This window comes from Eptesicus fuscus, chromosome 7, assembly GCF_027574615.1.
Source record: "Eptesicus fuscus isolate TK198812 chromosome 7, DD_ASM_mEF_20220401, whole genome shotgun sequence".
In the NCBI taxonomy this organism is placed as follows: Eukaryota; Metazoa; Chordata; class Mammalia; order Chiroptera; family Vespertilionidae; genus Eptesicus; species Eptesicus fuscus.
The window spans coordinates 99529905-99554191 of NC_072479.1; the positions used below are offsets into that span (position 1 = coordinate 99529905).

General features: G+C 41.0%; 1 protein-coding gene across 15 annotated transcripts in view; it reads right to left on the minus strand.

Annotated features, from left to right (window-relative positions):
- Positions 1 to 1482: 1482 nt before the first annotated feature.
- RBFOX2 (RNA binding fox-1 homolog 2) overlaps positions 1483 to 24287 on the minus strand; it is a 251098-nt gene continuing 228293 nt past the window's right edge. For 4 of the 15 annotated variants that reach the window (XM_054719468.1, XM_054719467.1, XM_054719479.1 and 1 more), the window contains 9 exons: positions 24147 to 24239; positions 21370 to 21430; positions 17877 to 17930; positions 17664 to 17758; positions 16427 to 16569; positions 9749 to 9791; positions 3719 to 3807; positions 3273 to 3345; positions 1483 to 1736 (listed from right to left, as the gene is read on the minus strand). In XM_054719468.1, the coding sequence (XP_054575443.1) occupies positions 1692 to 1736; positions 3273 to 3345; positions 3719 to 3807; positions 9749 to 9791; positions 16427 to 16569; positions 17664 to 17758; positions 17877 to 17930; positions 21370 to 21430; positions 24147 to 24239 (696 nt within the window). In that variant the 3' untranslated portion in view covers positions 1483 to 1691. Of the gene's footprint in view, positions 1737 to 3272; positions 3346 to 3718; positions 3808 to 9748; positions 9792 to 12654; positions 12695 to 15849; positions 15942 to 16426; positions 16570 to 17663; positions 17759 to 17876; positions 17931 to 21369; positions 21431 to 24146; positions 24240 to 24287 lie in introns of those variants that run through there. The other 11 variants (XM_054719472.1, XM_054719470.1, XM_054719473.1 and 8 more) reach the window with 7 other exon arrangements.

The window sequence follows — 24287 nt, forward strand, 5'->3', positions numbered from 1 at the left end:
GCTCCGTGTCTTTGAATTACTCCCTTTATGAGCTATCCCTTGGGCGAAAGGTCACCCTCGTACCAATGTGAACAGACCAGGGAGCCAGACAGACCGTGCTTTCCTATTTTCTAGGCCGTCATGCTGGAAAGACAGGGCCCTTGCCTCTATCATTAACAGCTAACAGCTAGGAGAGAAACGCTCTCTTCCCTACCTCGATCACGCACATAGGTGAAGGCAGGCAGCAACAGCCGTGACGCACTGCACGGGCCGCCCCATAACTCCTGGCCATCCCCGCTCCTTCCCAATGGAGGAGAGCAGCCTCGGGGCTTCGTGCTTTCTGTCCTGTAGTGTTCATGAATACCGAGTGGTCCAGGTGCTCAGCTGGGGTCTTTGGAGGATAATAAGAAACTGGGTGGAATGGCCACGGGGGCTCAAGACTGGAGAGAGAGTGACTCATAAAGGCTCTGGAGGATGACATTCCTATGGCTTTGGAGCTAGTACAGTGCCATCGCCGCCCTGACAGGCCCTGGCCCCCAAGCCTTCCAGGGACAGCTGACCCAGGACTCGGTGCTTGTCTCTTGCCAAGTCTTCATTCTGCCTTGTACTCTGTCCTGACTTTCTTATGGAAGAGGAAGATCGGGAGTATCAGAGTGCCTTGTAGACAGTCTAACATCCTTTCTCTTCTCTTTCTCTTCTGTACTGGCTCTTGACAAATTGTACTTCATCCTCAAACAGTGTCCAGGAAGAAAGCTGGCTACTAGCTATTTATTTATTTTTCTGTCCCTGGGTCCTAAATTCCTGAATCTTGAGGACATGGGGGCAGGGTGTTCATAAAAGGATAGATGAGCTAAGCTGTGGTTCAGTTAAAAGGGAAGGAGCCCAGCAGGAATGCTAGAATGGCAAGAAAGAAAAGAATCTTTTTCATACTCCAGAGTTCATTCTGAGATTGGTTTCCTAATGAGGTGTTTATTATCCACAGTCTGAGATCAAGTTTGGAAATATTAATATTATAATTCCAAAAACTCTGCCAACTGTCTCAGGCTGTGCATGTAAGATGATTGTAAAAAGAATGGAGAAGACAGGAGGGAAGAGGAGAGGAAAGTGAATTTTTAATTCTCCTGCTTGGCAAGCACAAATTCCTATCATCCATTAGCATGTGGGTTCCAGCCACAACCAATCAGAATTGCCTGCCAAAGACCAGAAACTCAGAAGACTAGAAGGCTATCCTGTTGTAGAAAGATCTCTCCCGCTTCTGCTTGTCCCCCAGCCGACCTGCACCAGATACACTTTGGTAATTCTGTCTGCTGATTTCTGATCAGACGCATTTCTCAGTTCCTAATCTCTCTCCTCCCTCATTAATTGCCTCTTCCGTGATTGACAGAAAGCTAAGCATGGACATACAGACATGGAAATGCATTCTTTTTACCACAGTTAAAAAAAAAAAAAAAAAAAAAGGAAAAAATAAAAGAGAAAAAATGCACAATCTTTGGAACAAAAGAATTAAAGGCAGAAATTTAAAGGAAAAATACATATTCAAAGAACATAGTGAGGTATAAAAAAGTATTCTCTCTTTTTTTTGTGTTTTTTTTTGTTTTGTTTTGTTTGTTTTTCCTCTTCATCTTGCTATAGAGTTCCTCTACTAGTAAATATTGCAATAGCCAGGCCTCATGAACTGGGGGCTGTCCCACTTGCAGGGGTCTCACGTCACTTCAGTAGGGGGCAAATCGGCTGTAGCCACCTCGGTATAAACTCGCCTGCAGTAATTAAAGACATAAAAACAATTAAAAGGTTGATGAGAGAAGCATTAAAAATGAAGAAAAATGTCCTGAGGAGGGAATGGGGAAAACAGCTTCCTTAGAAGCTTCAAAGCAACTGATGCGATGCTGCCGGGTGCAGCGCAGTCAGGAAACCACCTGGCCTCTGAGAGGCTCGAAGCAGAGCCCCGGACACTCCCTGCTGCCCCGAGCTTCTCAGGACGAGGGGATGCCAACGGGGCACTTGGTTATCACAGGAACTAGCACAGCGGGAAAGTCAGCACAGTTCACAACCAGGTCTGTCCATGGGTCTTCGTTTACCTTGACTACATCATTACAACCGTGACCTTCTTACACCTCTGACCGCTGTTTCTGTCATATCCCATGTTTGAGACAGTGTTGGATTTAAACCTGAGTCAATCTTTCAATGAATACAGCCCATTTCCTGACATACATGTATGTATAACTGGGGTTTTAATCCTTTATGTTTATCTAATGGCATCTCTTTTTTTCAAATAAAATATCCCTAGGAACATAGATAGCTCTCTTTGGGTTATTCTTTTAGTAGAGGACTTATATCATGTTGGCACTAAATAAAACCTTAGGAATGTCATCACTTTCTTCGTATTGTATGTCTCTACCTTAATTCTAAACACACTCCTCCACCCCCGCTGGGACCCTATCACTTCCTCCCACAAATCTTCATGGGCAGGAAGTCAGTGTGCGACAATGACAAGCTCTCTCATTTACTTTAAGCCTTAAATCCAAGCCCTCATTCTGCCTCCCTCACACTTCGTCCACGCTCCCAGGCAGCGGCCGGGCTGCACTTGGGATGCAGGGTGTCGGACATCAGTAGGTGTCACAGCAGAAAGGCCTATCTTTGCTGGAGTCAGTGAGTCCCCATCGTTGGACCTGGAGGCGTCCAGGCCAACACAAAAATCCGGGGTGAGGATTTGAGTTCGGTTAGGGGCCATCATTCTAGAAGAGCTCTATCCTTCTATGGAAAGACCGTATTTTGCAACAGATGTTACTACTAAAATACCTTTGTAAGGCGTTCACCTGGTGATTTCTAGTACCATCTAGCAGAAGGCTTAAGAATAGCAGGGACAGCCTTTGGCACCTGCATTTGAAACTTGTCCAAATTAAGTTTTCTGAAAAGCTTACCATGAAAATTGGAGAGTCTTATGCCCTGAAGTCCTTGCTGACACCTATCAATAAAACTACGCTACAGTTATGAATCCCACAATTGAGCCAATGTGAGATATCGACCTGCTTCCTTCTTTCTCTCTCAAAAAATGTCGTTACTCAGGGAAGACTGCCACTGCCCATTCCTTTCTGCTGCCCTTACCCAGGCCTGAGGTTCGTACTATCACACCCAGGGAGAGAAGGTGCTTTAAAGTTTCCAGATGGTCCTATGTGGCTTTAATACTTTAGTAATGGAAGAAGGGCTAAATTTATTATCTCCCTAGATCTTATATAGTCTGTAGGTAAAAGTTAGGAGTAAAATGTTTTTAAAAAAATTGTACATATACTTACCACAGCGCCAACTCCATAGCTAGCGGCAGGGGCAAGGGCATGGTAGGGGTCAGCTGTGTACACCCTGCCATAACTGGAAAGAAGAAATACAATGAGGGAGAGAAAACATAGTGACCCCCCAAAAAATTAAAGGGTTTACTGTGCTAAGACTTGTGAGCAACTTGGTCTTAGAATGATTATTAGGAAGTTGGCAGAATGGAAAAAACCTTTAGATTCCTATTCCTAAATACAGTACTCTGAAAAATTCTGAAATCTTCTCTCAGATGGAGAAGGGAGTTGCGGATGACAAAGAGGGAGACTGGGGTCAAAGGAGGCAGTGCCACGGCTTTTGGCATGACAGAGGCCACGAGGAGAAGGCCAGGCCTGCAGGCAGCCCCAGGCACTAGGTGCCGTTTTGGAAGCGGGGAAGGGCGGAGAGGCGGTGACACTCGGGACCACGTACGTACCCGTCGCTGTAAGCGGCGGCAGCGGCTGCAGCAGCCGTGGCTGCGGTTGCAGTAGCAGGCTGTGCATATCTGTAGGCTGCATATCCGGCCTACAGGAGAGAAGAGAACTGACTTTACAGCTACCTCTCCCCCGGAAGCACAGATGAACACACACCCACCCACACGAGACAGACACAGGGAGACACAAACACAGACACACACATGGGAAGAGGATGTTTCAAACTGCATCGGTCTACATGTTACTCCCCTAGTGCAAGAGTAAGCTCCACCCAGCGCAGGGACTTGCTGTTCAATTTGTGATGGTAACAAAAAACAAACCATCTTGGTAGTACCTGCTCTCAAATTTAAGAAATGAAGATATGAATTTTGATCTGTCTTGTTTCAGTTTCTGCAGGAACTTTCAGTAGGGAAAATATTTATGGGAAGTTGGGAGAACTCTGACTGACAGGAAGTATCAATTATAGGATGAAAACATTAAATGAATGTGTGTTAACGTCAGATTCCCTGATGCATACGCAGACTCTTACTGCTAAGGGACTGCAGTATATAACAAAGGCCCCGTATAGCTAGCTATGCCCCATCGACCTAGCATGCTTGCCGAGAGGCTGAGAGAGGAGGCAGTGTAGAGAAGGAAAAACCAGGGCAGATCAGGGGTGGCAAACTTCACCCTGTGAGCCAAGGTCACTTGTCACCTGTTTTTGAAAGTAGTTGTGATTGAACACTTGGCCCTTTACAGAAAAAGCTTGCTGACTCCAAGCTGTATTTCAAACTCAGGCAAGTCAGACTACAGATGGCTGATGCCCTTTTGGCTGGATTAGGATAGATTAAGAATCGCCCACCCCAAGCATTTAACTGCATTTATTCTCCTTTCCTGTAAGATTATGGATTCTCAAGTCCTGATCGCATCGCAGGCTGGGGAGTTTATCTACTAATGGCTCAAATACCCTCAGTCCTAAGGAGCTGCTACTTCGCCTCAGCCTCGAAGCTTCTCACTGCTGGGTGAACCCCATGTACTCCAGAAAGGGGCGCAAAGGTAACCACACAATGCCACACGAGGCAGGCTATTGCAGTGGCAAGCCCGACCTTTGGTTTCTTCTTTAACCTTCTAGAATTCATCTATTTTAACCCAACGTAATTCAGGTGTGAATTTTTATTCCTGCCGATCCCTATCAAATATGACTAGCCTCAACCGGCCCATCCTCACACCACTTCGGAGTGGACGGCAGCACATTTGGTTTCTACGGGTTAGCATGCCAATTTCTCATGGACATCTGCAGCTTCTGCCCTGTGCGTTCTACTTTCTACTCCCTCAAATGTTCAAGTGTTGTTAAATCTACGCAAGGAATCACAATTCCGTTCTGTATCATTTCTTAGGATGGATAACAAGTATTTTCTAATGGGCGTCTTGCTCTTCTTGGCCATCTGATGTGGCAGCTTCTAGCTGGCGGCTCTTATTTCTGTCCAGATCTTACTTTGGACACATCTGCAGTTCCTTACAGGCCACTAGAGCTCTCTGCTTCCCTCTTCTGTAATGTATGCTTTCCCTAACCGAAGAAACGGCACGGAGGAGCATTTACTCTTGCTCTTTAGACTTCTTTGCCTGAGTCAGAGAGCTTCAAATGTGCACTTTAAAATCCCCTGATTGGCTTTCAGTGGTTATGTATTATCCCTTCTTTGTTCTTCAAGGGAATGACTTAAAAAAGTAAAAATGTATTTCTCAGTTACAGATTATTCTACAGATATTCATACAAATTAAGAAAATTCTGCCCGGCCAGTGTGACTCAGTGGTTGAGTGTTGACTTATGAACTAGGAGGTCATGTGTTCAATTCCTAGTCAGGGCATATGCCCTGGTTTCGGGCTTGATCCCAGTGTGGGGTATGCAGGAGGCAGCTGATCAATGATTCTCTCTCATCACTTATATTTCTCTCTCCCCCCTCTTCCTTTCTGAAAAAAAAAAAAAAAAATCCTAATTAATATTAGCAAGCACTGGCAATGACATGGCAATGACAGGACCTGGCAGGAAGCGCCGCAGGGGCTACTTTCAATCAACATGCCTCCTTTCGTTCTAGTCAGTTCTGTGGGAGCAGGCAGGCTGGACCGATGTGGGCAACACTGTACAGCCAGCTGCAACCTATACACATCACATCATTTACAAACTAACTGAAGTCTCTCTCCCTCTCTCTCTTTTAACTTCTATTTGTTAAGGCAACAAGCTAATAAATACTGTTGGAATGTTAGGCTTTGAATGAACCTTAAAGGCCCAGTTTCCATGATAACAGGAGACTCCATCGGTGCAGAACGAACGCTTGTACTGTAACGTGTGCAGCAGGGTCACCTTTGCTAAAACTCCTTCGTGAACCAGGATAATGTGGTAAAGAAGCATTGCATGGTTTGTCTCTAGTATTCTCTCAAACACCAAAATATCTTTAAAAAGTAAAAATAAAAGTGAAGGTAATAAAAGCAGTTAAAGCCTCAGATTTGTCTACTTGAACGGAAGACTAAAACTGAAGTTGTAAGCCATAGGGCTCACGGTACTATAAGTAAGTCTCCCACAAGACAGATAGTGGGAGTAGGTCATGCCAGCACCGCTCTGAGGGACACCGCACTATTTCTGGAAAAAAAAGAGCTTCTGCATGAGATTTCCGATAGAACAATTCCCCTCAGGAGCCATCAGAACCTCGACGTTTTGGGGCGATGTTACTGCGACTCCAAAGGGATCAGACTGCGGGAAGAAGCTTCCTTCCCAGCCAGAAGGAGGAGGACAGAATCCACCTGCAGTAGTTTCCTTCGACTGTAAGTGAATCTGACTTTGGAGTGTGCATCTGTTGGGGTTCTCTGCTATTCAAATTCAGGAAACAGGGCAGGGATGCAAATATTTTATTGACAAGAAAAGGCTCCAGAAGGATATCAACATTAAGAAAAACTACATTAATGTTTTTCTTAAACATAACTACTCTCTTAATTACTTCACGATAATGGTGTGACTGGGAGGTCTTTTACACGGGGGTCTGTGCTTAGGATGGGCAGGTAATATCCTAATAAACGAATTTGGTAATTCATGATGATTGCCGCAAAATTAGAAAAATTTAATTTTATATCATGGATTTACTCTTCTTAGAAGTACTTACTCCAAAATATTTCTGCTCCTGCTTTAAATTGATTGTTGAACAAACTATATCACATAATATAAAACAGGACAAAGAAAATCCAGATATTTCTATTCCAAATTAGGAGTGAATAAAGACTCCAGGCTGATACTTTCCCTTCTACTAGCAAATCTGAAATCTTTTATAGAACATGAGAACAAAGTGCAGTTTGAAACACCACAGTTTTCATTACTGTCTCTTAAGTTTTCCAAAAGAACAAGGGTAGGGAAGTGGGAAGGAGAGACAGGGCTCAGGCGTGGGGAGGGGATATGGCGCCACATTTATTAATCACATTAAGAACTAAGCATGCCAACATCTGGAGCTAAAACAACCAGCAAATCACCACGTTCAGACTCGGATTGGCTAACTCTATCTATCCCAGCATTCTCTTGGGACAGCGGTTTGCCCTAGGCTACCACAAGCTCGGTGAAGTACAGCCTCAATTACTAGAGCGTGCAGCCACAACGACCTGGTATTACGGAAACAGTCAGTCACCACTTGAGTTAACATTCCAGACCCTAACGACTGGCCCCTCCCCAGCCCAAAGAAAAAGGAAATCTTGCCCACCCTAGCCCTGGCCCACACCACAATGTTAATAATTATAACAAGCAGTAACCCATCTGTTATATCAGAGAAGGGAACAGAGACTCCACTGAGAGATTTAGAGTGAGATGTTAACATTTCTTCAGCTGACTGCACAAACAAACAAACAAAAAAAGAGGAGAAATAATTCATTTGGAGATATGAAGTCATGAAATAGCTGATGTGTATTGCTTTTAACCATGCACTGATGCAAAACTGAAGCAACCATTAATAATAAAAATTAAAAAGGACATATGTATTTACACACAATCAGACCTGTTTGATCTGAAGCAGTTTGCAGATTCTATCTGTGTGTGATTTGAAATAAAACAAAAAATGGGGATTAGCATGGCCACAGCACACCCTAATGTAGGAGGGCACACACGGACAGCTTTTGGAACCCTGATTGCTGGATAAATTTGGCATGGCTATGCCTGATCCAAATATATACATGCCCCTTTAAAAATGATGACTTTCTGATTCTCCTGCACTTCACTCTGCATGACTCCTAGTGCTCCCAATGGGGCAGCCTATGCTACCTCACCCACCTCGTCAACCTTCCTGACCTGGCAACGTGACTCAGTCCTGGCCCAGCACTCTCGGTATGCTCGCCCTGTCAACACCCATACATTCTGATCCACAGTGTTCTTCTAAAATATCTCCTGTTTAAGCATTGTATCATTACGCATAGCCATAACATCTCTGCCCTCAAATTCCAGCTTTTTCAAAGGAAAATGCTGTTACCTTTACGGTCCTTTTGTTGTTGTTAAAGTCTGTTTTCCATGACTCAAAGTCACCTCCTAGGGATTTTCTACTGCACTCAATCTAATTCATCATCTAATGAGCTGTATGGCGTTGCCACACTGACCACATGACTCTCTGCAGCTGGGCTTTAAACTAGACCAAAATGGAAGGGCTGTACGTATCACCCTCCTGCATCTGACCTCTGGCTGCCGCTAATTCTATTAGCTTAATCTCACACTGGCAGACTTTCTCTGTCCTGATTTTAACCTAGCCTTTAACTGTATTATATTTTGTTTTAGGTTTACATTAAAACAGGACTTTGGTGAGCATGTGATGTCAAGACACCTTCGTTCTACCTGGAAGACAATGACGTTATGTGACACTGAGGAGAAGGGTGTGTACTTCAAGACCAGCAGACAGAATGAGAGCCTGTTCCTTGTATGTGGTGCAGGTTGATAAAGCACGAGGGGTGTGTGTGTGTGTGTGTGTGTGTGTGTGTGTGTGTGTGTGGAATGGCAGGTGCGGTGCTGAAAATCACCGCAGCAGAGAGAGACTGGCTTGGGCTGAGTGCTGTGCTTCTGCGACTCATGTTGTTTGCCCCTACACGCTTCTACCCCTCCCTTCCCTCGCCTCTGCCCCACTTCAGCGGAGAACCGCTGCTCTAGATTGCTCTCCTGTGAGGGCCTCCTGAGGAGACAGAGTTCTTATGTGGCAACATGGCACCTTTGATTGAAAGTGAATAACACAGACGTGAGTATAAAAATTTATAATTGTTACGATCAACTTGTTATCTCTCACTTATTCCTTCTCAGAGAGATGAGAGATCATCTTTAATGAATTAAATCTTTCAAACACTGCTATTCCACATCTCCCCAAAGTCGTTCATTTCCAAGCTCTCGCTGGTGCTACATAAATGAACTAACTGAATTGTGAAAAGCTATCCTAGCATCCAGCTATCAGCAGCAAACCTTCTAACAGTGCATTAGTATCCAAATGAACTCACTGATGTTGTTTTAAGATGAAAGGAAAGTGGAAGGGAAATACATGTTTCAATTTTGGAGTCCCAATATGTCTAGATTTTTAAGGCAGCACAGTCCAATTACCACTATGATTCTACTACAGGGCCCAATTTGGGACTCAGGAGTCCTCTGTGGACAGATTCTACTTCCTCCCTTCTCTCATTTCTTTCAGAGTAGTAAGAAAATGTCCCCATCTGCTAAGATCTCCAAATAGAAAAGTCCATTTAAGCACCACTGTTCAATGTGATTGACAGACTAAAAGAGGTGGCAGTGATGGGACAGTGCACTAACACACCCGGGGTGGATATGTGGCAATGGGACAGGGGCACTTAATTTTAGAGGTAGTGCCATCATGTATGAACTTGACTGTGTGCACTGCTGAGGTAGCAGGGCTTAGATCACACGCTCACAAGTCTTGATTGTCCAAAAAAGCCTCTGTTCCCATCTCTAACGTGGAGCTGGAATGGTTAGTATAATTCAATTTTTTTTCACTGCAATCCACATCTGATTGATTGGCAGGTCACACTGGCACTCCTACCTGAGGTATTTTAGCGCTAATGATTGGTTCCTGTAAGACTATTCTATAACAGAACACAGGAAGAGCAGTTCAAAAAACACAGCTGTGGAAGGAAAACAATCATACAAAAAGCCCGCTAAGGGGCTCACCAGCCTTTTCTTTCCTTTGGATGCAAGCATGCTTTTCACAGGGTGACAATTAGGAGCAGTTTGTTACCCACTTAAAAAGTGAAGTAGATTGAACCATGCCTTTTCTACTGGTCAATAAAGGGCGGGGGGGGGGGGGCGGATGGACACATAATCTATGTGCTTACCCCATGGGTCTGTTGGGGCGGGGAGGGGGGGGGGGAGAGGATCACTTTATAAATTACAAGCACAATCGCTACATCAGTTCTCCAGAGAAGAAAGCGCATAAAAGACACAGAAAGGAAGAAAATGACTAGCAAGGATTTCAGCCTAGGAGCGGATCAGAGAAAAGAGATTTCAAAAACCTCCACAATTAATAGCCTAAATTACTATAACAAAACAAAAGCAGCAACTTACACTCTTTTCATTCATGTCATCTCTCAAGTTCAAAGCCCATTCTAACTAGCTAAACCCTCCACTCTTTCTATTTCTAGCCTGCCCTCTGAGGAAACAAGAGCTAACCATGCCTCGGTAGATTTCCACAGATGGAAAATGCACAGAGAGAAGCAGAACAAACTCAAGGTAAAATGATAGGGCTTTCCTGTGTGTGTGTGTTTTTAAGATGCATCCTTTGCTCCCTCGCATATGGAATAGGGAATATAAAGTTCTAAAAGCTAGAGTTATATTATACCTCACTCAACAGTTACCCCATAAAGTATTCTTGTTTTTCATTAGTGAATTCGGATATGATTTCAGCCCCAGTGACCAACTTTTTCCTCCAAGTAACTGCTTTAAGATAGGAAGTAAAAATGGTAATTACTACTAACTCTTTTCATCAACAAGAGGCCACAGGTCAAAAAAATATTTTGGTAAGGTCACTGAATTACTTCTGTTTAGCTTGATTCAGTAATCCAGCAAGTAGATAAAAAAAAATTCAAGGGTATTTTCTCAACTATAGAAACATCATCTCTCTCTTAATGAAATCGCATACTATGAACTATGGAAATGAGAGAATTGTCAACAAATAATTTTGGTTGACTGACTTACCAAGGTGGAAGTAGGTCATACTTTAAAAAACCCCAAATATGGAACATATTAGAGAGGGAAAAAAAGCTTGATTTAAGAAATAATTCATATGGAAAGTGTGCTCGAACAGAACAGATTTCAAGAAAACAACTTTAATAACATAAAGATGAGTTTCATGAGAATATGGTCACTAATGTAAATGGGAAAATGTACATGCTAAGGTTGTATGCAAAATGTATACATATAGAAAAGTGTCATTTGGTGAAAAACTAGGAAATATTTCCCTAATCCTTAAGTTTCACTGTCAGCACAGGAAAGAACATACCTTTCCATACCTCTTGAAAATCATCTGAGGAAATATGTGAATTTTGATTAAATACTAAGAGAGGTAATGAAATATGGATTAGTTGGGTTTTGTGCTTGGTTATACAATAACTTATGTAATCAAGGGTAAGTCACAATCTCTACGAGAGACATATCTTAGAAGTGAGAGGATTGGGCCTGAATCATGGCTAAGGTTCCTTGAAGCATTTCTCAAATTAAAGAATACTTTGAAGGTCTATTCTACACAGGATAGGTGTATATAGTCACTTACAGAACCATGTAGGACCATTCTACCCTATCTCTACTTCCTGCTAGACAGAGCCTCTACATGCATTCTGAAAGTGCACAAACATTTTTAGATTGCCAGAGAATCTTTGGCAGATTGTGAAAATTAGTTCACTAAAAAGGTATCCTTAGTGATTTTGGGACGTAAGGGTGGAGAAAGCATTTCTAGACAATTGTAACCTAGGTCCAAGAAATAATTTCATGGTGACAAGTTTACCTTACAAAACTGTTTCTTAGTGATTTGGTGGTTAGACCAAGCTTGCATTCAGAAAAAGGTCATTTGGGGAGGTCCCTGTAAAAGACTTCAAAACTCACAAACTTTGACTCTTTGTCAGATCACTTTGTTCATATTTTAAATGATATACGACAAACCAATCAGAACGTTAGCTATAGCTAGACAGTCTAAGTACTGGATTACATGTTTAACATGGTTGGTAGAATCAACTAATCATGTATGACAGCTCAATGTTTGTAAGAGAAATCTAGGCTGCTAATTCTGCCACTCGTTCCCCTCTAGATGGCCCTTAAGAAAAGAGACCTACAGGTTGTGAACCTTCTAATACAGAAGGTCCTTAGGCAAGTGAATATTGGTTTCCTGTCCTTCCCACCCCCTCTTCACTGGCATCAGTTCCTTCTTTCGCTTTCACACGTTAGTGCTCTCTTACAGTATGTAAAACAGGCAAAGACCAATGCAGAAAGATCACTGCCATCCACATAAATCAAAGCTCTAATGATCTAAAGAGGGATGTGAAATGAGAAGAAAAGCAGAAAAGGAAAAGAGCTGGTTGAAGGCTAAACTGTCCTGTCATTTATGTATGCACATGATACGACAGTAATAAAAGACTTTAAACCTGCTGATCATCTCGCAAATATGTTCGTGATCCATAGACCATCTGTGGGCATAGGGAAGGGAAAAGAATATGTCCAGTAGACTGACTCCAGCAATGAGCAGGAAACCCAGAGGCTCAGTCTGGCCCCAGGGGAAAGCGCAGTGGCCGAGAAGCATGCTTGCATTCTTAAATATATAAATATATATATCCACAAGGAAAAAGAAAACAAAAACTAAATAAATTATATTAAAAAAAAAACACCAAACCAAAGAAACAGAAAAAAAAAGGCTGGCTTGTCAGGGGGTGGGGTCGAAAAGGCCCCAGTGTGTGTACTTACATAGAGGTCAGCACCGTAAAATCCGTCCTGGTAAACCACACTGCAGAAAATCCACACAAAAACAAAAACAAAAAAACAAAAGAACAGAAACACATTCCGGTTATTGAGGACGGCAGCATGCACATGCGCTTTACATGGGCAGGTGATGTATGAATACATGACCTGGGCTCAGGCCAAGGCCAGTCAGTGAGGACACAAGGAAGTGCACGCACGTTACTCAGCTCCAGGACATGCGAAGAGGAAAGGAATGCAGGCTTGGAATGAACCACCTGGATGTCTGGTAATTAAAAGTAAGATGAAAACAATAAAGAGTACTCCCAGGGGGCCTAATACAGCTATTGAAAATCTGCTGGATTGGAAGTATCAACTTTTCATACCTGGAGTGTTTTGTTTTGTTTTTTTAAAATAAGCTTGTCCTAGGAGGAAGTTTTTCTTTAAAGAGCGTCAAAAGAAGTGTGTGTGTGTGTGTGTGTGTGTGTGTGTGTGTGTGTGTGTAGGTGGATAGGTGAGGCATGGGGGCTGGCATAAAGAGAGGGGCTTAACATGAAAAAAATGAACCCAAAGAATTCCATTAAGGTGAGACCTAGGCTAAAGTATATTTCAAAATTATGCTTAGTATTTTGTTTTATTTTTGTGGTAATATGTACATTTTTTATGATATCCATACATCACCTGCTTTTTACCCTGCACATTAGACATGCGATAAGATTTGGCTGATCACACAAGCATGCAAAGTATTATTATTCAGCATTTTAAGAACCAATGCAACACCTCAGAAAAACAAGTCAATCAATTCTGACCAAAGTAAACAGAGAAATGTAATTAAAAAAAAAAAAACAAAACAAAAAAACACAACCAAAAATACCCACAATGCATTGCTTTCACAAGCAGAGATAATGAGCTAATAAAGGTTAAGGTGATTGGTCCAAGGTCCAAGAATTGAAAGGTGCAGTGGGGATCCCAGATAGTAACAATATAATCCAGAGTGGGAAGGAGTAACTAGAAGATTTTAAGGGTTCTTTTTTGACCATAAGAATACTCATGGAATTCTGAAAAATACAATTGTTAACTGAAGTTCTGGGCATGACCTGTTTTATTTAAAAGAATAAAACTGAAAAGGTAGCTGATTAGGAGTAGAAGGGTTATTTTCCTGTTTAGAAAATTAATTTGTATCAAACAAACAGGTACATGGCTCCCTTTCTGTTTTAATTCTAAGCAACATTAAAATTAAAATACAGATTTCAAACCTTTTGAGGTATTTCATGCATTTGTGCAAAACATTGTTTTGGGACCAAGAGACAGAATAGTGGTAGAGCTAAAAGAGAAGGCTTTTTTCTTCATATTTGTTAAATCAAGACTTGTCTATTTTAAATTAGATGTTTATTGTATAGTCAACTAAACAAACTGGAAAATTTCATCACTACCTTCTCTGTTAACAATAAACAAGTCAGCAAGTAAAATCATCACATCATATTTTTAACTTGAACATGAAATCACTCGCTCCTTATAGGTAACAGGAAAGTTTCTGATTCTGCTTTCAGCAACATTTTGTTGTTTACAGGACAGCAGGGTCACATTCTGCAATGCCCCACATATGCTGTGCCTTTGTCTTACACAACAGGCAAGTTGAACTCATCTGTGATGTTCATTGAACTAAGTTCTATCCATTTTTAGAGTCTCCAATTGCAGCTAAAGAATGGTGTTAGAAAGTAATCTGCCTCTCAACTGCACTTTTGTAAAACAGAGACTTGCTCATAATGAGAATTCTAATAAAATGCAAAGCATAGATGCCAAGTGGTGATTAGTTAACCTTCAACTATTTCAGTACGGGGAGACAGGCAAAGATTGAAAAACATTTCTTCTATAGAGAAGAGTGGTGGCATGAAAAACATGAGTAACTTTTACACTAAGTTGCGTCACTTACTAGGAATATTCAGTTAAATTCTAGAAGAATTCCAATATTCCCTGTATCAAATGCTACAGGAGGCTAGAACACAATGATTAGTGATGAAATTAGTTTACTAAGCTGAGAAGCAATTTTAGGCCATTCCCCATAAAATACTGGACTTATTCCTTGCCATCTTCCATGTAAATGGTGGTTTAGTTAATAAAAAAGAAAACATGGGACATTAGTGTTCAATGTAATGCACAGAAATTGATGTGATTAGACATAAAGATAAAATATCTTTGAGCAAATATATACCTGACACAGGCTTGGTAGAGAACTCGTTCTCAAGTTTGGCCAATAGACTGAAATGACCTACATCAAATATGAGTGAATTGAACCACTTTATAAAGTAACTCAGGAATATCACAAAATAAAGATGTCCCATGTTTCTGGTGAGCAGTATCTCTTTGTGACTATGACGGTCAACTCTCTTTGACTGGAAGACGCTTCATGAACAATTTTCCTAGTGTGTAGAACTCCCAAAAGGTTTGTTTTTGTGTTGTAATTAAATATTTCTTGGTGAAACAATACTGCATCTTTATTTACTTCTTTAAAAAGAGATGTCAGAGGTTGAAGGTCAAAGGTCAAGTTGGGGGGGGGGAGGGATAAAATTAAAAGTAATGGCAGAAGATGGAGATGGTGGAATGCATGGGATTTAAACACCTACACACTGCAAACAAAAGTTTATTTCTAAAGCAGTTCCCTTCTAGTGGCGGAGCCTGCTCACTTCAACATGCACTTCTCTTACCTAGTAAACATGTTCTAACTTTGTGGAATGGAGGACCCCTAGTGGCATGTCCATTTGGTCTATGAATGAATGCTAAATTAGCACACCTGAGAGCCAATTTTGCCATAAGAAAAGGATCTACAAAGGAGGCTTTTTCCCTTAAATTTTAACTAAGTAGCAATGAATAGGGTCCTCTGCCACTATATTTATTCCTCCGTAAGAATATGGAAAAAACTATCACAGGCAGAGAAAAGGTGAAGAACACAAATGTCACATCTCTGAGGAAGGAAAGTCCTTGATGCAACTACCCTATAAAAAGTCCACTCTAAAAATATACATGTTAGACTCACACTGAGAACAACTAAAAACAAAATCTGCCCTCTTCACTCCTTCTCCCCATTCAAGAACAAAGGATTTATTTGTTGCTATGGAATCAGTCCACTGCATGAGACACCCTCCATACAAAAATCAAAGGGTGAAGGATGCTCAGCTACATTAGTTGTTTTACCATCATTCAGAAGCCAACTGTAGTTTAATTCTTCCTACTTCTCCCTTTCTCCCTTGATTCAATTGGACTTGGTTCATCTTTGAATTAACCTTTTAATCCGTTTCCTACAAAGAAAGCAAATCCATTGTGGGTAACTAGCTCTGCTGCTCACCACCCAGGCAGTGACACCAAAAGGGAGGGCACATGTGATAGCCTCAGCCCCAACCCAGGGTGGTGACAGGGGGGTGAGCACAGCAGAGGCAGTCTTGTACTACAGTCTTGAACTCCTATTTTGGTTCTCTGCCGTAGTGTTAATCCATATTCGTGCGATGCTGAGTGAACTCCATGCCAACACATTGCTAGTAAACACAAGACGGTTCTGGCTACTGTCTTAAGCCACTACCTTGAGGGCTTAAGGTGCCAAAATGAAGATTTAAATAATTGATATTTGTTATATTCTGATGATGCTATATTTTGGTTCTTGCCATCTAATTCGTTAATTTGTAAATAATCATAGAATCTCTACTATGTGGCACGGCAACATCCCGGAAGTTATAGAGGACCATGGTATTTTCTTGTCCAACTGTTTATTCTGGAATCTAATACTTACCCTGGATAGGCGGGAATGGCTGTTGGAGGTACCGCTCGCACTGCACCATAAACTGTCCGCCCCCTGCCCCTCAGATGGGCTCCTCTGAAAGCGGCCGCCGTGGTGGCTGCAGTTGGGTAAGGAAATCCAGGAACTAAAGGGAGACCCAAAATATGACAGAAATGTCAACTTGCATTCAACAGTAGGAGTACAAGCACAACTTGCTTTGAATCAGTTACAAGAAAGATTAAAAAATATGTTCCATATCTTTTCTGAAAAAGAAAAGGGAAAGAGACCCAGGATGCAAATGCTCATGGTAGCATGCCTCTTTGATCACAAATCTTGAGTGAGTTTTCTTCGCTCCTTCCCAATGCTGGCGTCACCACGCAAGCTGGTGAGAAGAAGGTCAAGAAACTCTAAGAGCTACCACCACAGTAAGAATGGACACTTTCCATTCCTGTGGGCAATTTAAATGGACTGATATAAACTCTTTAACTGGCCAATTATTAATCTTGTTTCCAACATTATTATGTGCATATCGAAATTATTCATCATGGGAATATTCTTTTGTGTTTTTACATGGTGCGAAACTCCAAGGCACACAATAGTCTTCAGGTATTTCATCTCATTAGTCAACTTTATTCCTTTATCTAAAGTATTTTAATCCAGAAATGGAAGGTGAGAGGGAAACTCCATCTCCCCTGCGGCCTTGTATCCTGTAGAGGCAGTCATTGTCTGAGGCCTGTTGTAAGTGTGCTCTCTCTGGAAGGCACGCAGAGACACTGATTCCATGTCCACCGAACTGTTAATTCTACCTCTTGCTGGAGCAAAATGACTCAAGTCAAAGTAACTTTGAGATATCAACAGCTGAGAATAATCAATAATCCTGGGGGTGCTTTTAAGTGATACTCTGCCAGGGGGTCCGAAGCTGACTTGTAGAGAACATGTGTAATATATCCCACAAATACTTACTTCTTGTGTTTTCTGTATTATCAAGTACATACTAAAATACTCTTTACATGCCCTCATCCCCTCTGCCTTTCCAACTACTCGTACTCTGTGGTAATCTTCAGGATTTGGTCAGAAGGATTCTAGCACAGGCTAAGCAGGACAAGGCACCGTGGCAGTATTATCGCTCCCAAGAATGCCTCCTTTTCAGTTATGTATTATACTTGGGGGGGGGGGGGGGAGAAAGATTTCTAGCACATCATTGCTTACTCAACAATCAAAATCCATGCCAGGCCAACATAGGCTACTTACTGATTAAAGGAATGTAAGTGTTAATACCCCCTCTTCCTGATAGGGGCACTGCTGCTTCGTTGCCCAGGGACACATCTGCTTGAAAGCTGGATGCTGATTGCATTAAAAAAAAATTAAAAAATGCAAAAAGATTACAAAGTAATAGTGAACTGCAAAACAACAGATGTTGTTAATTAAATAGCACACACGGAAAAATCAACGTAAATACTACCTGCATATAACTCGGGGCCATATACAGCTCCAACTACTGGGCTTAACTTCCAACCTGAAATGGAAGAGAGGACAGTGAGCATTTAAGGTGGCATGAGAATACAGGGCAACGGAGTGATGTGCAAGTTGGCTTCAGACGTCTCTGGGCTTATTTTTATATATTCTCAACTTTTCTTTCGAATGCCAACTGGGGTTTATATGAGTGATGACATTTCTACACCTGATTATCTTCAAGTAGGACTGTGATGGGATAATGAGCAGTGGGGGGAGGGGGAGCGGAACGGAAGGGATAAAAGGAAGGAGAGAAAAAAATTGGGAGGGAGGGAGGAAAATGGAAAGGGAATGAGAGAAGAAAAAAGGAAATTAAACAAATCTTGGCGTTTGGTACAGTGTCTCTTATAGAATTGCCTAACAACCTATTCTTTGTTTAGAAAAAGGAAAAAGGAAGAATACAGTACATGTCATTCTATAGCACATTTATCATCTTTTTTATGTATCATCTTAACACTATTTATTACTCCAGTTGTTATATAAAGGTGTCCTTTGACTGAATTCAAATTTGACCTGGATCTTTGCATTCCATGTTCGATTATACCATGTTGATGGGATTCGTGGTAAACTGAAATCTCCTTTCACTGAGATTTGCCATTGGGATTTCACTGGAGTTAACCAAGTCCACAAGGAGAAACACTCAGTAATAAAATTGAAGCTATATTCCCAACTTCAATGCATGTCCTCTGAGATTTTAATTTGTAATATATACATTTAAGTGCATCAGACTTTTAAAAGGTTACTAGACTGCTGAACATTAGCTTAAACATTTATAAATTTTAAGTATTTCCAAACAGTAGGTTTGGTGTCAACTGAATTTCTTCATTCACTTTTTATATTCATAGGACTATGGCAAGTAAATAAAATGTACTACTGCCCACTGTTAAAGATTAGAATTACACATAAAAACTTTAATCAATAACTATTTATTGAATTCAAACATGCCCTATTATGTTCTGAAAGACTGGCTCTTTGGTTTACTTCTTTGATATTAGTTTAAGGACCTAACACTGTGCCACTGCTACTCTGTAAAATTACAGATGGAAGAAGAAAAGGTCAATGATCAGATTTAAATGGCTACATTATTCAAGAGAAAACCCATTAATTCTGAATTAATCCAATCCCCATTCATTATTTTATGTGCTCATAGACATTCCCTTCATTATTCTACATAAATATTGTGCCAAATCTGGGTTCAAATCCTACTGGGACTGTAAGAGCACAGATGTTCTGCAATGTCAGACAAAGAAGTGTTTCCAATCACCATACACTGAAATGCTGAGCATTCACCAGAAGGGCACCCGGCACTCTTGTCACAACCTTTAACACGACAGAGGAAGAGCTCTAAAATGTGGCTCCATTAGACTTGACTATTGATTTAGAATATTCAAAAATGATCCTTTTCTTTTTCTTTTTTTGTGTTAAACAGCTTTAATTGCGGTCATTGTGGCTTTTCGGCACAGTAAGAAATATCGCACATGATCAACATGTTTTGTTCTGGGGTTGGGGACAAGACTAGGGGGAATCACCTTCTTAGAAAGTACAACCCAAGTTGGGAGGGCAGAGAGGTGGGGAGAGAACCCTCCCCATGCCTGTGGCAAAGTGCAGGAGCCCCTACCCCCAAACTAACCTGAGTCCAGCCCCTCTGGGGAAAAAAGGGGTGCGTGAACCCCTTACTCCACAGGCGCCTCCCTGTGGCCCAAGGCCCCTCACTTCTCTCTGATTGCAGCCCTCACGAGCCATTTTGCATAAAGTACAAGTGAAAAGATCTGAAGGTCACACACTCCAGGTTATTATGTACAGGGAAAAATGATCCTTTTCTTTCCAGCCAATGGCACTATTACTTAAGTACTTCCTTTAAATGCATATAATGGATGCACATTATAATAATGGTATACAATGGTATGCTGTCAATAATATGTCGTTTTATATAATTTACAATGTATCTTCACGGATATTTATTCATTTTGATCTTCACAAAACCCAAGATAGGTACCACTTGTAGGACAATGAGGAAGTACTATATTTCTCAGGGTTTCATGTCCTAAATAATCATAAGCTAAGAGGGCTGGATTTTGATGACTTCTAAAGAGCTTCCTGGGGCTAAAACTCTGTGACTGCAAATTTACAGAGATGAAAACAGAGTAAGATAGGAAACTGGCTCATTGTCACAGAGTGAAAGGAAGAGTCAATCTAGAAGTAGAATTTCTATCTTCTGAATTCCAGTGGCTCTTCTGCCACACCACCCTCCCAGGATCTAAAGGAAATCTGACATACTTTGCCTCTCCCATTAAAAAAAAAAAATACACACACACACACACACACACACACACACACACACACACACACACACACATATATATATATGTCTACATTGGGTTTTTCTCAAAGTTGCAGACACTGCCGCTTTTGTGAGAGCTGTGCAAAGAAGAAAACATGAGGTAAAGGGGAGGTGGTGGTACCACATGATACACCACTGATAAAACAAGTAGGGAAAACGCTGATTTGTGTCATCTGTTTGAAAAGCTGGGTTCAATATATTCATTGAAGACTTTGTGGGATGTACTTCTATTTCATTTAAGACGTTACCAGACTGTTACCCTAGCAGTTGGGTTCAAACTCCCACAAAGCACTAAAAAGGGAGAAACCCCCCTTTTATAATCTAGATAAATCCTGCAGAACTCTAAAATAGGAAACAGAGAAGGAGTTGCTCAGACTAAAGTAGAGCTGGAGGCCTCAGGAGCCAATCCATACAGTTTCCTCCCCTCGCCCCCTCCCATAGAGCACAATTTGTAAACCACTGCTGCACAGCACATTAAAATGATATCCCATCTCATTTAGAGAACATGAGTCTAGATTAAATTTGACAACTGATATAAAAGTTGCTTCTGTTAGACAAAATCGTCACAGAAAATTTTCTTCTCAATAAAAAAGATTTGTAACACTCACTATATGACATCTACTAGTCATGGAGTAGAAAATAGAAGACATACACCATGGCTATTACCTCTAGAAAAAAGGAGAACAAAGTGTCAAGAATTATTCTACTGATGCTCAAATAAATAGGAGCTGGCAGTAAAAGTGAGAATGGGTGGGCATCCAGGGGTATTTTGGACAAGCCTAATAATGTATTACAGAGACTACAGCAGCCAAAACAGAGGGTGCTTCAGTGGGACCTAACCTGAGTTAAGAGGTAACCTCAAATGACACATTCACACTGTATATCAGGTGAACTTTACTGAGACCAGAACACCTTAACAACTAAAAAATTAGCTTAATTCTAAGAAAAAAGTTAAATTCTAAGAAACAAAATACCCTCCTAGGTAAATGAAACAAACTGTCCTAAGACTGAAATCAAGAGAGATTCTTTGATGTTTATAAAAAGCTCATTGTTTTTACAAGAATAAATGGCATTATTCTGATGATGATTGGTAATCTCTTACCATTTGCATATGGTGTGACCATCTTCTTATTGGTCATTACACGTGCTGTAGCATTATTCACCTAAAAACAGAAGGAAGGGGCAAGGGGGAAGTAGACCACATTAAGAAACATGATGTTGTTTGTCCAATAACATAGTATTCAATTTAAAATGTAAATTTAGAGAACATTGATTTAAATAATATAGCAATATAAAATATTAATACATAATATTTTAATTAAAGTGTTTATTAAATGAGGCTAACAAGAGTAAAATGCAGTTTCTTAGTCTCCAAATGGAAAACTAGGGCCACTTTACCATCCAGTACTCCAAAGAAAAAATCCATTTATAAGTACATTGGAGAGCTCTTAAACAGAGAAGTCTCTGCATTAAGAAAAATATGGGGAAAATAATAAATTAGAAACAATTGTTTTCACATGAACTCTGAAGTAGTTCATTAATAAAATAGAGGCCATATATTTACAGGAAGATAAGAAAATAAGTCTGTGAATTCCATCTATTCTAATGCTCAGCATTTTTGGTATGTTTGTGTAAGATTTTACTGTTTGAAGTTAGTCAACAAATACAGGAACTAAATTTCCATGTTGACCGTCTTCAGAACCATCATGAATTTTCTAGACCATGTGGTCTATCCATTTATGAATCAAGTTTTCAGAAGGCCTTTAGATTAGGCACTTAAAAGAACTGAAGATAATAAAGCGTATGTTTCTTGTTGTACGGTACTCTCCACCCTCATTACAGAATGGCATAATTCAAAGCACTGCTGGTGCCGGGTAAGATGGTGTTAGAGATGGTGCTGATGAGGAAAGGTGAAGCAGCCAGAAGTCCGGGCCCTGCAGCCCAGTGGCAGGACCAGCCTCAAAGCTCCGGCCGGGAGGTGAAGCCTCACCACACAACTTGATTGAACACTGTGCTGTCAGGTCAGAAACAGGCCAGTTTTGAGAAAAAAAAAAAAAAAAAAGGTCAAACATATAAAATATGTCTTACTTTGCCTCTGGGGATTTATATAATCTTAAATTTGTATAGTGATAAATTTATGTTACAAAAAGACCAATTTTAGGTAGAATAGGAACTTAAAAAATGCTTTAATATGTCTTTTAGGATTTGTATAGTGGTAATATTCCTATGTGAGGAAAAGAGCTTGAAACTCCATTTACTCTGGTTTGACCCACCAAATAATACAAACATTTCACATTTAAAAAGAAAGAATGGGATACAACAATGATGAGACTGGGAGCATGCTGTTAAAAACACACACACACACAAATAAAAGGAAAAAACAATCACTTTTGGGGAGAAGGGAGAAAGTGAAGAGCGGGGCTCTCACAGACAGGAATGAGAATGAGGCAAGAGCTTACACTAGCTGCTGGAGCAGAAAGCACCCAAGCACTTAAAAGAAAAATGGCCAGAACCAATCAGAGACCACCAGTCAGCAAAAGAGACCAATAGCTGCATGGAACAGAGAGAAAGGGCGGGAAAGGAAAAGGGGAAAGGACAGGAACAGAACTTGGGTAAAGAGAACAAAAAGGCAGGGAAAAGAGAAAGTCAGGGCAGGAAGGAGAGCCATCAAGGCAAAGGAAGAACAGTCAGCTCTGAACAGAGGTTCGGGAAAGAGGAAAAGCAGGAAAGGAAGTAGGGGCAGGAAGTGCATTAATAAAACCAGCCAAACTGGAGTTCGGTAACTCTGAGTAAGATGTGCAAGGGGGACGATCACCATGACGTCAGTGTCAAACAGCTCAGATGCTACAAAACAATGTACATCCAAAGTCCAGGCGGCATTACCCACAGCATTGAAAATAAAAGGGGGAGGGGAAGGAAGAGGAGCAACAAGTCAAATCACATTTTGTAGTGTTAATGTGAGATGGCAGATGGACTTTTTCTTTCTTGCTTAATTGTTTTGTAATTACATTTTATAAAGCTTCTTCTCTAGTGCTTTGGTTTCACTTACCGCCAACGGGCACCATCGCCAGCATTGTGTATGGTTACCATGGAAAGAGTGAGTCAAGTGAAGGGCCCTTAATGCTAAACCATTGGAAAGGGAGGGGGAAAAAAGCAAAATATGCACACATCTTACTCAAAATGGTGGATTTTATATCTCATACTTCTCAAAACTGGGGACGGGGAAAGGAGCCAGTTAACCTTCATTGCCTTATCAAGAAGGGCTGGTGAACACCAGGCAACCGCCAAACCCTCTGTTTGAGGACTTTATCCATTAACTGTTGAAATTCTTGACATCAAATACATTTGATGAGTTGTGGATTCTTTCCTCCCTCCCAACAAACTCTAGGATCTTCTATTCCTTGCTTATCACACACTTGGAGGCGACTGGCCTCCTGAGAGAGAGAGGGCATTGGCTGGCCCCTTGACTTATTACAGGACACAATGTTATAAACTGGATAGAGACAGACATTTTTAAAGATAGTTTTATATTGGCCTGATCATAGGAATTTGGAGTCTGGCAAACTGAAGCAAAGGAAAAAAATCAAGAGAGCAAAGGATGAACACCTTGGAGGAAAAAAGTAAATGAAAGATACACAGACACACACACACACAAGTAAAATAAAATTAAAATTCCCAAACAAAAAAGGCGGGGGAGGAGGATAGAAGTGTTGCTTTTATATATTTTAGTGCAAGAAGGTGAAGGACAGAGACACAAACACACATACATGTGTGCACACACACAAACAAGACAGGGCTCCAAATGTGAAATAAGTGAGGCAATACACAAAAAGAGAAACAAAAATATAAACCAGAAATTGAATTATTGAAGACATGCACCTCGATTTTACGGCCCTCTACCACGGTGCCGTGTAATTTCTCCCTGGCCCTGTCTGCATCAGCACTATTCTCGAAAGTTACGAACCCGAATCCCTGCATGCAGCGGGAGAAGGGGGGAAAACATGCACATCGTTATATTGA